Genomic DNA, 15,216 nt, shown 5'->3' on the forward strand with positions numbered 1-15,216 from the left:
AGGCTTATATTTCTATTATCCCAAAAGAAGGAACTGTTCTATCTCTTATTAAGAACTATAGGCCAATATCATTACTAAACTCCGATTATAAGATATTTGCGGGGGTTCTTGCAGCTAGGCTTAGCTGCTTCCTTAACCAATTCATTCACTCAAACCAAAACGGCTTCCTTCCTAATAGATATCTACGAGATAACCTTAGAATTATTATGAATACATTAGAATTTTTCGAAAATCGCCCGGATAAACAATTAGCCCTAATTTTTGTTGACGCCCAAAAGGCGTTTGACAGAATCAGTTGGGAATTTATGATTTCTCAATTGGAATATATGGAGTTTGGTGGGAATTTTATTCGGGCAATTCGAGCTATCTACCGGGAGCAGACTGCAAGAGTTCTCATAGATGGAAAGGAGACGGAGAGAATTCAAATTCGTAGAGGTACAAGACAGGGATGTCCCCTTTCCCCATTGCTATTTGTATTAACTTTAGAGCCCCTGCTTAGAGAAGTGAGAGGAAACACGGAAGTAAGAGGAATGAAGATTAGGCAGGAGGAAGTTAAAGTTCAGGCTTATGCAGACGATCTTGTATTTATCTTGGATCAACCACTGGACTCGGGCCTGAAATTATTATGCTTGATTAGAGAGTATGGGAAGGTAGCGGGGTTAAAGATGAATGAAGAAAAAACTAAAATCCTAGTGAAAAATATGACTCAGATGCAAAGGCAACAGCTGGAGCAGTTAATGGGCTTAAGAATAACAAATAAAACTAAGTACCTGGGTATATGGTTGACCGCCAGATGTTCCTCCATAAAGGAGGATAACTATCTTCCTCTTTACAGCCAGAAGCTCAGAGACTTAGAAAGATGGAAAAATCTCCAGCTATCAATTTTGGGAAGGGTGGCAACCATTAAGATGTGCGTGTTACCCAAATGGTTATTTCTATTCCAAACAGCCCCGGCAAGGTTGAATAAAGAGTTTTTTACAAATTTGGATAGGAGTATATCTAAATTTATCTGGCAGGGAAAGAGGCCGCGGATTAGACTTAAAATGTTACAAGAACCCAAAAATAGAGGAGGATTTGGACTCCCAAATTGGGAGCTCTATCACCAAGCAGCGAACTTGATTTGGGTGAAAGAATGGATGATCCTACAAAAGAGACGACTTTTGACATTTGAGGGAGCCGGTCTTCAACATGGCTGGCACTATTTTCTATGGCCGGGAGCATCCGGCCGTCCTAGACACTTTGATGATCACTATTTACGTAGGACGCTTGGGTACACTTGGGAAAAGGTTAGAAGAAGAGTATATACAAAAGTTCCATGTTGGATTTCGGCGCAGGAAGCTCAGGTTTACCCGACATTGTATAAAGGGGAGAAAACCTTGACGTATGAAGGTTTCTTGGATGTTCAGGGTAATCCAAAGTCACGAGAATTATTAACTCTTCAAGGATAAAAGATAGACTGGTGGTCTTATTCGCAAGTGTACTCCAGGTATAAAAAAGATTTACATAGTGAAGGAATCTACCGTAAAAGACAAGAATTGGATAAGATCTTATTAGAAGGAGGGAAAGGGATATTATCTAAATGTTATGCATATTTATTGTCTCTGCAGATAGGACAGGATGTAGTGAAGGATTGTATGATAGCATGGGGGCGAAATTTTGGATATCCCCTTGACTTCCAGCAATGGGAACAGATTTGGTTGAAAAATATGAAATTAACCATGGCCTCCTCATATAAAGAAAACATATATAAAATGATCTACCGGTGGCATCTACCCCCCGGCGAGATTAGCTAAAATGTTTCCCGGGACATCTGCCTGCTGTTGGAAGTGTGGTTACAGCAATGGAACCTATTTTCACCAATGGTGGACCTGCCCGCAGGCGGTTAAATATTGGAAAAAAATACGGCAATGGATTTTGGAAATTACACAGATTAATTTGGAATTAAGACCTGAGATTTTCCTATTGGGGGCAAAACCTTTGAATGTTAAGTCAGATATATGGTTCTTGTTGATTCACATTATCACTGCAGCAAGATTAGCGTATGCGCAGGAGTGGAAAAATCAATACTTACCGATAGATTTGAAAATAATATATAAAATTAATGAGTGTGCGGAATCAGATAGACTAACTAGATTGATCAATGGTAAAAAAGATTCAGAATTTTATAACAGTTGGAAAGTATGGTACGATTGGGTCCAGAAAAGGTGGGATAGAATAGACATATGATGATGTATATATATGATGGCAAATATGTATGTATAAAGGAATGATTTTATACTTATGGACAATGTAATCATATTATACCATGGTGGCAGGATTGTATATTTTATTTGTGTATTAGTGTATAGAATATATTAATAAAAATTATATATATATAAAAAAAAAAGAAGCAGATCTGGCAGCAAGGCGGCAATTCTCAATTTATAGCAAACGGTTCCCTAGAACCGTTCGATGTTCACCTGAGGTTGGATCCCAGAATACCACCAATCAGCAGCCTGTTGCCACCATTGCCACTACCGCAGCAACTCCCTCCCCCCTCCCCCCAGGTATGGCTGATGCAACATTCGGTGTATAAGTCACGCCCAGATTTTCACCCTCTTTTTTGGGGGGGGGGGGAAAGGTGCGTTTTATACTCTGAAAAATACGGTACATGTGATCCTGAGTTTATATATAGCCTAAGCTTTTCTAGATTTGAGAAACAAGAGAGTTACCCCACTTTTCATAGCTCAAGAGACAGCTCTAAGGTTTGTGGGCATGTGAAACCAATTTAGCCCAAGGAATCCCTTCAGTTCCTCAGGCCCATTTTGGTCCTCGGATAACATACATTTCATTCTCTCCCAGCTATTTCTGCAATTCCAACTAATGAATTCCAGGTATGTGGATGGCCTTCCCCTGGGAAGTGAAAGTGAACATCTCCCCCTGGTGCTCTACTCCACTACTCCACTTTCAAGCCAAGTTGTTGGGTGTCACACTTTTGTCAAGCAGAAATTGGTCTCCGGAAATTTCTTTCTTCCATGCACTTCCATGTAGTTACATGGCCTCCTCCTTGTAGTTCCTTGTAACTGTAGTTCCAGTTAAGGACTGCTTGTACTAGAATAGACAGCATCTCCCCTCTGCACAAGCACTTTTACAATCTGTATACTAACAGCCAAATCCTTGACAGCCAAAGGATTGAGGTGCAGAACTTCGGATTTGAAAGCAAAAGGATGCCTCCTTTTGCCACTGCAGCAGGAAAAGAGATCCCTGCCTTCACTCATTTTCCAATCTGAAGCACTTCACAATTTTACTTTTTAAAGGAAAACTTCTAGGAGGACCAATCCACTGAGCCAACACACATCACAGGTGTAATTTGGCTTAATCCATTAGCAGCAATGGAGGTCTAAAGAAACCTCGTGTTATCTTTGGTCAAATAAGTATGGATCTGATCCTCAAAATGTTTCCTAGCTATGAAAAAAAGGCTGAAATGCAACTCATCCCCACAAAGGATGGATCGCCCCACTAGCTCTGCCAGAAGGATTTCCTTAAATCTATGCACATGGACACTAGACAGCAAGCTCAGTATTTTTTTTAATTCTTTAAGATTGTAACCACCATCTCTCCAACGAGCAAAATACTAATTTGATGCAAAACTATTTACAACATAAAAGTTAAAAACAATAGAAACAGTAGGGTGACCAAGTAGACAATTTTTCCAAAATTGTGGTTAGGAGGGAAAACAGTTGTAGCTTCAAGCCACCGTCACTCCCCGAGGCTTTCCTTCTTACTCAGAATGGATGAGACCAATCAGGTCAGCTCATTGGTGAAGCTACCCACTGGCCAGGATTTGGGATGGGGGTTGTGGCATCGCAGTTCCGCTGAAATGGGCTTATGGGGCATTATCCCTTGGAGGGCTCGATGACCTACTGAGCTCCAGGATAGAAACAGGGGCAAACAAAATAGGGACAGGCAAGGAAGTTTCTTTCAACACATCTTCAAAATAAGTCCGTATCAAGTCCTCCAACAGCTCAGCTCAGAAAGCATAGCGCGTACGGATGTCCTCTAGTTTCTTTGAGACTTCTGGAGGAGTCCGGTCCAGTTCTTCAGACACGTTCTTCTGCTTGTTGGGCTCCATGGAATTGAACTGTTCGCAGAGGTCCCCATCAATAACATTCTAATAGGAAAAAGGAGGAGGAGGTTTCAGTCCCAGGGAAACAGCTTTTGCACATACAAAAACAGTTGCAGCAAAAAGTCAATTCACAGCCAGCATGGGCACAACAGATGCAAAGTTACCCGACTGCCCAAGAGCCAATTTTTAAACTCAATTTACAGAAACCTTAAAAAAATAACTCTTAAAAAAATAAATCCAATCTATTTTTTTTTTAAAGCTGTCACTGGAGAGCAATCTTCCAGCCAGGTGCCAGCCCAAAAACACACTGATGTCACTAGGGACCCCACAAGAGATCTGCAGGAACGGCTGACCGAGGAACAGCTCCCCTCTGGGAAGGCAGATAGGGCTCAGCACTTTTCTTGCTCTTTACCGCCACTTCTCAGGCTGAGAAGCTCCCAGAGACTACAATAAAAACATGCTGGCCTAAAACAGGAGGTGCCTCCCCTTTTCTTTTGCCTCATCGGGCATCTCTTGACTACACAAGCCTCCAGGGGCAGGAAGGAAAGTCATTTATTTGCTTCCTCTAAACATGTTTAAACTGCCAAGATTAAAACCAATAAATTCCATCTCATCTCATCAAATTGTCTTAAAATTTAAAATATACTGCTCAAAAAAATAAAGGGAACACAAGCAGAAGACATCTGAGATCTGAATGAATGAAATAGCCTTATTTCTTTTTTTATTACTTTGTTCGTTACATACAGTAGTTTATACACTGCTCAAACAACTAAAGGGAACACAAAACTACTGTATGTAACGAACAAAGTATTTAATAAGGCTATTTCATTCATTCATATCTCGGATGTCTTCTGCTTGTGTTCCCTTTATTTTTTTGAGCAGTGTATATTAAAGATTGCCATCTTACAAAGGATGGGAGGAGGCCAGGAGGAGGCCAATATCGGAGAGGCTCTGCCCCTTTCAGGACCCGCCTGAAAGGGGCAGAGGAAGGAAGGGCAGAGAACAAGACAGGAAAAGGCGATTTCTAATGACACAGAATGCTGCTCAGGAAGGGGGTGACTTCAAGCTGCTTTGGAGAGGCAGAGCAAGAGTTGTCCAGCAAGCCCAGATGAGGCTGAAGAGACCAGACCTACCTTAACGGGGAAGTAATAGGAGCGGAAGCTGAGGTGGTCTCGACCACAGAGAGGCGGGTGCTCAGAGCGGAGGTGCATCTCAACATGCTGGAAGAAGTCATGATCCTGAAAGAATCAGAGGATGGTCAAGGAGAACAATGTCATAGGACAAACAGCACAAAGAGTGCAGCTCTGCAAGAAGGAAGTAGCTGACTGATACTGGATGCCAGGGCAATATGACTGTGACAGCTGCCATCCCCACTGACTGCCAGGGTTGATTCACAGATCTGGCAGGCTAGCGGGTGTCCTCTTCTACCTTCCCTACTCCATGTGTATCCTTCCCAAAGCTGTGTGTTCGTTGGAAATGGACAACCATTACAGATAGGAGTGTACCAATTTTTGGTCAAGCGTGATGGCTGGTGTCCCTGCAAACAAGCTGAAGCTTCAACTGTAGAATGGAGGGCGGGTCAATAGAACTGCCGGATCTCCCCCATATACATGATCAGAGGCATCCCTCTGATTTATGCTTAGTGTGAGGGACTGCAAGAGGCCTGAGCAAACTTGGGGGTCAACTGGGCAAGAGGCACTCAAGAACGCCATCACTCTGGATGGACTCCAACTTTCACTTCGAGTTTGATGAGTAAATTTGTAAGTCAAGGTGGTTGGAACATGTGTCAGAAAAAATTCCAAGATGCTACTTATGTGCCATTTATTCCAGTAACACTGACCCTGACAGAAGGGTAAGGAGTGGAGAGCTCCTGAACAAGGCCCTCCTCCCTTCAGGCTCAATTCAAAGTCTTTCGTAACTCAGGCGTCTGTCCGATGGCATCATCAACCAGGAAGACAAAGAGAACCAACTCTTCCAGTACAGCATTCATTTCTCACCTCATGTGATGTAAACGGAACCAGGATGCCAATGCCTCCAGACAAGGTTGTATAAACAAGGGACTCGGAACCTCCGGGGATAAGGGTCGTCTTCTGCAGAGACAGCACGGTTTCTCCTACGTGGTAGTTCATGATCACCTCAGCCTGGAAGTCATATTGATGGGGATTCAGACAATGCTGGAGGCCTCCTTCTCCCTTGCCCTCCCTGCCCTTCAGGAAGACGAAACTTTCCAGGTAAGAAACAAGACTTTATGACTACACTTGTGACTAAGAACATGCTTAAGAGTGAAGCTGGATGAGGCTGAAATTCCCAACACCTCAGTTTACCAGAAGTAGGAAAAACAGATTTTTGGTCATGTCAGTAAAAAAAACAAAAGGAAGGGCCAGGTGGGCCTACTACTAGAAGCTGTTGAGGCCAAAAGATGCAGCGCTTCTTTGCTTCAGCCTCCTCCCCGAGGGGAACGCTGCTTAAAGTGACCTGAACTGAAGAACATAAGGATGGAGAGGCAACTGAAGGGAAGTGCCATCTTCTGGCATAAGTTAAGTCTCCAGAGTAGCTCCACTAGCCTCTGAGAATCTGGAAAGAGCCCCTTGAGAAATCACAGAGGGAAAACATAAAGCCACAGAATTTAATATTCAGGAAGAAATAGGGGGAGGGGGACACCTAGGTCAACTTGATGCCGAGAGCCAGTATAATTTTGGAGCAGATTATTAAGCAGTAACTTTGTGATTGTTTAGAAAGAACAAAGGATAAGACATATCAAGCCATCTGTTTTTTATACGGCTGATCAGAAAAATTATACTATGGCGAGCTGCATACAGAATTGGCTGAACAATTGGCTGAACCCAGCAAGTATGTTGAAGAAAGATTTGAGTGAGGCATCAATGCTGTGCCATTGAACACATTTATGAATGACATGGACAAAACAAAGTTATCAACTCTGCAGACAGAATAAAGAATAAAGATGGGAAGGACAGAAACATCTTAGAAGTATCCTGACGTAGGAGGATGTTAAGAAGGTAGCATGGCAAGAGGACACAAAAGGGGCTCTATGCCAGCCCCAAAGAGGCCCAGCCTCTCCAGGTGACGAGGAAAGGGAGGCCAAAGCAATATACCATAAACAAACAGCAAAGGTGACATGATGGGAAAGGTTAAAACAATGAAGGGCACAAGGCAGGGATGTCCTCTGTCCCCATTATTATTCGTGTTGATGTTAGAAGTATTAAACAGAAACATTAGACAGGACAAGGAGATAAGAGGTATGGAAATAAAAAAGGAAGAATATAAATTACAAGTGTTGGTTATAAGTTATATAATTATAAGTGTTGTTACAACCAACGCTTGTAATTTATTTTATTTTAGAAGATCTGCAAGAAATAGGGCTAAAACTGTTAAAAAGAATAGAAGGGTATGGTGAAGTGGCAGGGCTGAAAATAAATAAAGAAAAGACTAAGATTTAGTGAAGATTACAGAAAAACAAAAAAAAGAGCTAATGAAGGTTATTATATTTATTTCAAACAGTTCCGATAAGATTGGAGAAAAAAATATTTTGAAGATCTAAATAAAACAATAGCAAAAAATATTTGGCAGGGGGAAAAAGCAAGAATTAATTTTAAAATGTTACAGGATGCAAGAAGTAGAGGAGGTTTTGGATTACCAAACTGGGAATTATATTACCAGGCAGCAGTGTTCACATGGATGAAAGAATGGATCATACTGAGAAATACAAGATTCTTGACACTGGAGGGACATGATTTGCAATTGGGATGGCATGCCTTTTTATGGTATGGGAAGATACATGGTTACTTTCACAGACATTATATAAGAAATGCCTTATTGTTAGTATGGGAGAAGTTAGAGAAGTGAAGAGATTCCCACAGAGGAGAATATAATAAGGAAAATATTAGAATGTGCAGAAATGACTATTCATTTCTGCACATTCTAATATTTCCTTATCACTGGCGATTAAAGAGAAAGAACAAACTGGTTATTATGCAATATGGGAAACATTTTATCGATGGTTAGAGGACAAATATAAAAATTAGAAATAAAAGTAGATGAGTAAAGTTAAGCAAATTAAAAAGAGCATGTAAAGTATTAGATATTTAATGTATTGGTATTAAGCTAAGAATAGATTAAATAATGAATATGATTGTGAATTTTAACTGTTATTGCACAAACATTTGCACCCAGACGACACACTGTTGGATGTTTTTATTTTATGTGTTGGATGTGTTAGATGGATTATTTGTACTAAAATAAAATTAAAAAAAAAATATTTTAAGAAAAGTGAGAATTTATTTTCCTAGGATATCAGATTGATCAAAGCGATAAGTGCAGCCCAGAAATAAAGTACTGGTTTGCACAGCAATGGTGAGCATGAATCGACCATGGTAAAGCAAGGACCTCAGTCTAGCAACTAAGAGCAGATCTGCACACTCCTTGGACAGCAAAAGTGTGAAGAAGCAGGAACTGAAGTGTATAAAATCAGACATATCACTGGAAGGCAAGATCACAAAATTTCGCCTTGCTTTCAACCGTGTCGTGGGATCAAACTTGCTGGGAAAGACAGTTTTGCTCAGAACGGTTAAGAATGTTTTGCCAAAAGAATATTGCACAGAGTCAGGAAAGCAGTTTTCAAATATCATGCAGAAGACCGGAGAGAATTGTTCAGAGCTGTTCCTGAAGACGAAAAACAGTCTCTCTTTGAGGGAGATAGGCAATTTCGAAAGGAGAAAAATAAAGTTTAAATGACAAGAAAGTAGATTTTGATGGATCAGAAAAAGTCAGGCCTGTTGAACAGTGGAGCTGAGACTCGCTTGAGGGACCACGGATTCTCCTTTCTTAGGTCTTTAACAGAGCTCCAGGAGCTCCTCAAGCCTCAATCTTTCCTTTCTAGGAGAGTCTTCGCTGTTAGGCTCACAGACTCATAAAGAACTGTACCACTCTGGAACTTGGTTCCTAATTTTAGGAACTAAAACTGGTCCTGGTCCCTGTTAATTCTAATATTTTTATGTTTCTACATACTTATTTTTTTATTGGGTGGTAAGCCGTCAGGTCACTTGGATAGAGAAATGGATGTCATAAATTTAATAAATAAATAAAATTAGTAAATAAATAAAAACATGCCTAAGATGAAATTGCTTTTGCTCTAGTGCATAAAAACCATGAAGTCAGCCAGAATGGATTTCTCAAGTTTTCTTACAAATAATCGGGGGGGGGGGGGAGAGGGGGGGGGGGTTCCTAATAAAGCCACCCCCTAGAAAGGACCTACTTTTTGGGATGCGCCATTGAGGAGGCCCCTGTCCCACAGAGCCTTGTTGCCGGTTGGGTCCTCATCGACCTCATCATTCGTGTTGGGTGGCAGCCTCACCTGCACGGGAAGGAGTCACCACACTGCTTGCAAATGATTCTCACCAGAGCAGCCCCCCACCCCCACCCCCTGGGAAAAGCTGGGAGCCTAAAATCAGGAGAGTAAACAGCAGCACGGAGACCCTAAGCCAAGCTGTTATCGCCAAGAACAATAGTAGTTTTTAACCTGTGGGTCACAATTAGGCAAAGTTGAGTCCCTGGGACTTTAGGGAATCAAAAGTGGTAATCAAAAGTGGCTTTTCTCCAACCCTGTTAAGCAGAGGGCAGGATGAACTCAGTGCTCTGGAGTCCTTCTGAGAGCAGCGAGGGGTAAACCTGACCCTGAGGGAGCCTTCTACTACTTCAAAGTCCCCTCTCAACTGCCTGCTTCATTTTCAATATCAAGCATTCCCTTCCCTTCTGGCTGAGAAGGGAGGCCTTGTCTAGGACATTTTCTGTTGCAATAACAAGCGATTCCCTCAACCAGAAATCAATAGAAAAATATTACTAATTCAAACTGATACGCGGGTTTCAAAGCTGCCCACTCCAAAGGGTGAGACTGCCTGCTCCACCTTGCAGGCCACGCATCCAGTGCCACCTGGATTTTACTAAAATATAAACTATCAGTGGACTCTTTTCCAAGTCAGTCCAGCTCACCACACAGATGTTGCCAAACTTGTCAGCTCCAGCCACTGTGTCGTAGTCCAGGAGGCAGGCAGTGGTGACCCAGCGGGGATGGGTGTCATCTGCAAAAATGATCAGCTGGTTTTCATTTCTCTTGTATCGAACCCAGATGAAGCTTTCCTGGACATCAGACACAATCACTCTGTGCCCCACTGTCTGAATCCCACAGATGGAGTTGGCAATGTGCTGTATGGAAAAGCAGTTCAGAAAAAGACGGGTGAATCCAGAGACGGAATCTGGGTATAAGAAAGCCACAACTGAAACCCACGCATCACTCTGGCCTGAGTTCACAGCTAGTAGTCCAAATGGAATAATAGGAAAGCCTGCTGGATTTCCATGAGAACTGGACAAGCATCCTGAACCCCCTCAATTCTGGCAGGAATCCAAGAGCTGCAAAACAGGACTGGGCTTTGGACAACTAGGGCGAAATGGGAGCCTTGCCGGCGCCACTGTTTTGGGAAGGAGAAGAGGCAACCAAGAAAGAGCCAGGCTTGCATGCCACCCTGGTCAGGAAGGATGCAAACAAGGCTACAGGATAAAGAACTGTCCCTCTCAGCTCCTCCAGGCAGGAACAAGGCCGGCCTGCTCTGCAGCTCTACCCAAAGGCTGGAAAGTCTACGCACGAACGCACCCACAAAGCAGTGTGGCCTGGCAAACCCCCAAGCAGAAGCCTTGCTCTTCATGCGTCCAGAAGGTGGCCGAGATGGGGGGGGGAGGGGAGAGACACTGTTTCCAGAAATTGCCCACAAAGGCTGGCAGGAAACCAATCCAATTTGATACAGATATCAAATTTGGCTTCTGCCCCTCTCCCCCAGCTCCAGGCAGTGGCACATTTACTGGCACTTAAGGTATCTGAGACAGGTGTGGCTACAGGGATCCCTTCCCAGCATTCTAAACATGTGAACTACATGTTGCAAATCCTAAACTCTTAGGACTTTCAGTGGCAAGACCAGACTTTCCACTGTCGACAGCCAAGAGGGACCTTCATGGGGACAGAAAAAGAAGATAAAACCACCCTCCGCAACTCCCCATAAGGGAACACTGAAGGAACCCAAAACTCCCGCAGGAGGCCAGCCTGGAACCACAGGCCCCTTACTACCAGTGGACTCTGTGGCTGGAAAAGTGCCAGCTCTTCTGGCAGGGAAACTGCCGTACCTTATTCTCACACTTCCGGAGCAGCTTCTTCTTGCCCAAATCGTAGACTCGCAGGAGCTTCCCCACACCAATCAGCACCCTCCCTTGGAAGGGGGCAATAGCTGCGGGTACCTCCTCCACCGGTGTCTGGATGCAAAGGAAGAGCAGGCCCTGAGAAGCTGAAGCCCAAGCTAGGCTTTTAAGCTAGTCTTAAAAGTTGCCAAAGTTGGAGACCCCCTGCTCCAGTTTGAGCTCTGCCCCACCTTTTGCTTTCTGTGAGAAGCACCCCCAAGATGCTGCAAGGAGCTCACCTTGTGCAGGAACTCGAGCTTCTCACCATTATTCACCAGCTTGTAAGTGTAGACAAACCCTCCGGCAACCGAACGCGGGTTCAGAATGAGGTCTTTGGCCACGCCCACCAAGACATGCCAGTCATCGCCCGTGTTGGCAAAGCGGCACACGGCCACACTGCGGACAAGCACAGGAACAACTGGGTCAGAGCCCTGGGTTTTGGGAAGGGAGGAGAGAAGGCCCAGGAAGGGGGGGGGGCACCTCAATTTCCACTTTCATAAAAGCCAAAAGAAAGTATCTTGTGTCTTCTGGCTTCATCAGAGCTCAGGCTGTCAAAGGGCAAGCACAGACTTTGTGACGGGGGGGAGTTAAGCCACCGAGCGCAAGGTAATCAAGAGAAGCTGCAGTTACCTGAAGGCGGCCTCGTTCTGCTCCAGCTGCACAAGGTCCAAAGTGTTTCCCTGGATGGGGTTCATCACCCTGACCACCGAGGCCCACTGCCCGTTTCCTGCTTTGGGAGCCCCAAAAATGGACTCCGGAAGGTTCTCATTTAGGAAAGCAGCAGCCATCTCTGCAGCAAGTTCCCTCTCATCTTCCCCTGCGGCTTCCACCATTTCCTGTGATGTAGAGAGAGGAGAATGGAGGGAATGCCCAGCCCAAAGACCTCTGGCCTAGGCCTGACTCTGGTCCGGAAAAAGACCGCTACAGTCTCAGGCCGCAGAGCAGAGCAGAGCAGAGCAGGCCAGGCTGAGCTGCTGGTCACTCACTTCCGACCGGCTGCACCTTTTCTGACCCAGGAGTCAGAAACCCTTCCAAAGGGAAAACCCAAGGAGCCACATCCTGGGTGTTTCTAAGTTTAGGGGGATCTGAAGGCTTTCTTAGAAGGTGTTCCGCAGCCCCAAAGATCAGGATTCCTGACTTCCAGAGAGAGGGAGGAGGATTAGCTCCCTTGCTGGCTGGCCAGAAGTCTCCCTCCCATGTCCACTCCCTTCAGCAGCCAGCACATGTCAGACTCCCAAGAAAGGAGCTGGAAGGCAGCCCCAAAGGGACTGACAGCGCCTCTAGAAGAGGGAGGGAGGCAGCAGCCCCCAGACGGATCCCTTCTGGGTTCTCCCATCAAACCCAAGGCTGGGTTCTGCCCATCCATCCTGGATTCTCTCGATCCAGCTCCAGGGAGAAGGGAATCGTTTGCCCCCCCCTCCCCGAGCAAGTCCCTGGGCTTGTGTCTTCCTGCACTGCAACGGTTGTCCCTCTCCGATGCTGAGCACCGTGACCAGACCCATCCTGTGTGCTCCTCTTCTTAGACGGGGCAGAGAGCCAAGCAAAAGCCGGACAGAGAAGAAAGGGGCAGAGAGGCATTGGGCTCCTCCAGCTACCTCGGCCATCTGCTGCTTCCGCTGGGCTTTGGTCGCCTCGGTGTAAGCATTGTGGTCAGTCTCGATGATGATCAGATTGCTGCTCTCGGGGTGGATCACAAACTTGCGGGGCGTGTATTGTAACGGGAAGGCAACTTGGTTGAAGACTGCGCCAAGCTTCTCCAGTGCCAAAATCCTGTGGGAGCCAAAAGCCAGATGTTACTGCTGCCTGCATAAGCCGCCCAGGGGAAGAAGCCCCAGCCTCACCAGAGCTGTCAAAGGTGGGTGGGGAACATGTTTGCCTCTGCTCGCTTCTTTGACAAAAAACCCCACCAACCCTTATGGTTTTCAAAATCTCATCCTGAAAAATAGATCCAGCTGGTGATGCTGCCGGATCCTGAGTTGCTTCACACTCAGCTCTTCTCCCGTCGTTAAATGCATGAGAAAGACCAAAACAAACCCAAAGGTTTTGGTGAGACAAGCTGCTTCAGGTGAAAGACTCCCTAATCTTAAGAATCGTTTCCACCACCCCCCTCCGTCCAGCCCCAATGCCCTCTTTCCCCAGGAGGGAGGGGCACCTGGTCAGCCTAAAGATCCCTATTTCCCCTGCTCTGCCCCATCTGCACAAACCTCAGGGTGTTGGTGGAAATGGCGACAATCCCCTCCGGGCACTGCTCTGAGGCGAAGCCAGAGGCAAACTCCAGGGTCTCGTAGGAGAGGGGGGTGAGGTGGAAGCGGGACTGGTAGGAGTAGCTCAGCCAAGAGCGGCTGGACATCGCCAGCACCTGGAGCAGGGTGAGAGCAGGAAGAAAGTGTGGCCGACTTCTACCTGGGGCTTCTTCCGTGTGAGGAAGTACCGCTGACATCCTGGTAACTGACTTGGGGTTGCCCAGGTTGAGCACCAGAAATGTTTCTGATGAAACATGCTTATTTCATCAAGCACTGATGGCAGGTCAGGGTTTGCAAGCAGCTTCGTTCACCAACAACTTGGCAGTTTCGACATTCTCCAAGTGGAAGCAGGTTGGGAAAGACTTCCTGAGGGCTTTCAATCTCCTGGACTATTGCATAGGACTTAAAGGCCAGCAGCACATGAGGGAAAAAGGTGAGTATTTGAAACCTTTGGCACTGACCAGCTCTGCCCTACCTGAAGGACGCTGGCAAAATGTAGGTGACTAGGCTGAGCCCGAGGGAGGGGTCAGGTGCGTCATAAGTCCCTTTGCACCCACAACAGATCTAAGCCCTAAACCCTCCTTGAGTTCCAGTGACTTTTATTTACCACCAATTTGTCTTGACCGCCAGTAGTTCGGATTCTTCTTTAGAAGAATAAATGGAATAAATCTGTACTCATTTTGGAGCTAAGCCTGGCTCCTGATTTCTTGTGCCTGACAAAAACTGCCAATGTATCTTCACATTTTCTGACCTGCATTTGCAGGTTTCTGAAGTTGCTACCAAGTGACAAGTAGTCCTCAATTAGCAACGACTCATTTAGCAAGCTCAAAGTTATAACGGAGCTGAACAAGTTATGGCTGGTCACAATGTCCCATAGTTATAGGACTGCCATTTGTGACCTTCAGGTCAGCTTCTGAAAAGCAAAGTTAATGGGAAGCTGGCGAGAAGTCACGGTCATGTGACATCACACTTAGCAATCACACACAATTCACTTAACAACCACAACGGCTGATGTAATTTTTTGCTTTATGACTGTATTACATACAGTAGTTTCCGGTCCTAATTTCAGTCACAGCTTGGGACTTCCTGTCCAAAATGTCTTAAAATCCCCAGCACTTAATTTTCAAGAACAAGCAACATGAACATCAAATATCAAAGAGATTCAGACAAAGAGACTCAGAAAAGCTTATTTTTCTACATAAACTTTTACAGATAAACTCATCTCTCTAACAATATTCCTGCCAGCTGTATGCACAATTACAAACACAGCTGCTACTTTTATTCTGTATTTGAGAAAAAAATAAAGCTTCATAAACTACCGTGTTTCCCTGAAAATAAGACAGGGTCTTATTTTCTTTTGGGCTTCAAAATAGGCACTTGGGCTTATTTTCGAGGAGATCTTACTTTTTTAAAATGCTACCACTGGCCCTGCTCTCTCCGTCATGCTGTCTGCTCCCCAGAAGCAGCAGTGGAAGGGAAAGAGACTGGGGAGGGAAAGAAGCGATCCCAGCTGCCTTGCAGGAGGCTTGCACGGTCGCACCTGCAGCAGATGGAGGCAGAGGCATCCAGACACTCTGTGGTGTTGCTTGTTTGGTGCAGCTGCAGACAAGCTGAGAGACAGAGGGATGG

At 45.1% G+C, this 15,216-nt stretch overlaps 1 protein-coding gene across 1 annotated transcript in view; it reads right to left on the minus strand.

Annotated features, from left to right (window-relative positions):
• Positions 1-3,549: 3,549 nt before the first annotated feature.
• The window catches only part of SF3B3 (splicing factor 3b subunit 3), a 51,047-nt gene continuing 39,380 nt past the window's right edge, over positions 3,550-15,216 (minus strand). The window contains exons 17-26 of the mRNA XM_070953187.1: positions 13,549-13,703; positions 12,940-13,114; positions 11,975-12,180; positions 11,584-11,740; positions 11,294-11,419; positions 10,112-10,324; positions 9,378-9,476; positions 6,103-6,246; positions 5,239-5,343; positions 3,550-4,150 (exon numbers count right to left, since the gene is read on the minus strand). Of these exons, the coding sequence (XP_070809288.1) occupies positions 4,010-4,150; positions 5,239-5,343; positions 6,103-6,246; positions 9,378-9,476; positions 10,112-10,324; positions 11,294-11,419; positions 11,584-11,740; positions 11,975-12,180; positions 12,940-13,114; positions 13,549-13,703 (1,521 nt within the window). The 3' untranslated portion in view covers positions 3,550-4,009. The remainder of the gene's footprint in view (positions 4,151-5,238; positions 5,344-6,102; positions 6,247-9,377; positions 9,477-10,111; positions 10,325-11,293; positions 11,420-11,583; positions 11,741-11,974; positions 12,181-12,939; positions 13,115-13,548; positions 13,704-15,216) is intronic.

This window comes from Pituophis catenifer, unplaced genomic scaffold (assembly GCF_029215685.1).
Source record: "Pituophis catenifer annectens isolate HBS135680 unplaced genomic scaffold, rPitCat1.0.hap2 SCAF_13, whole genome shotgun sequence".
Classification (NCBI taxonomy): domain Eukaryota; kingdom Metazoa; phylum Chordata; class Lepidosauria; order Squamata; family Colubridae; genus Pituophis; species Pituophis catenifer.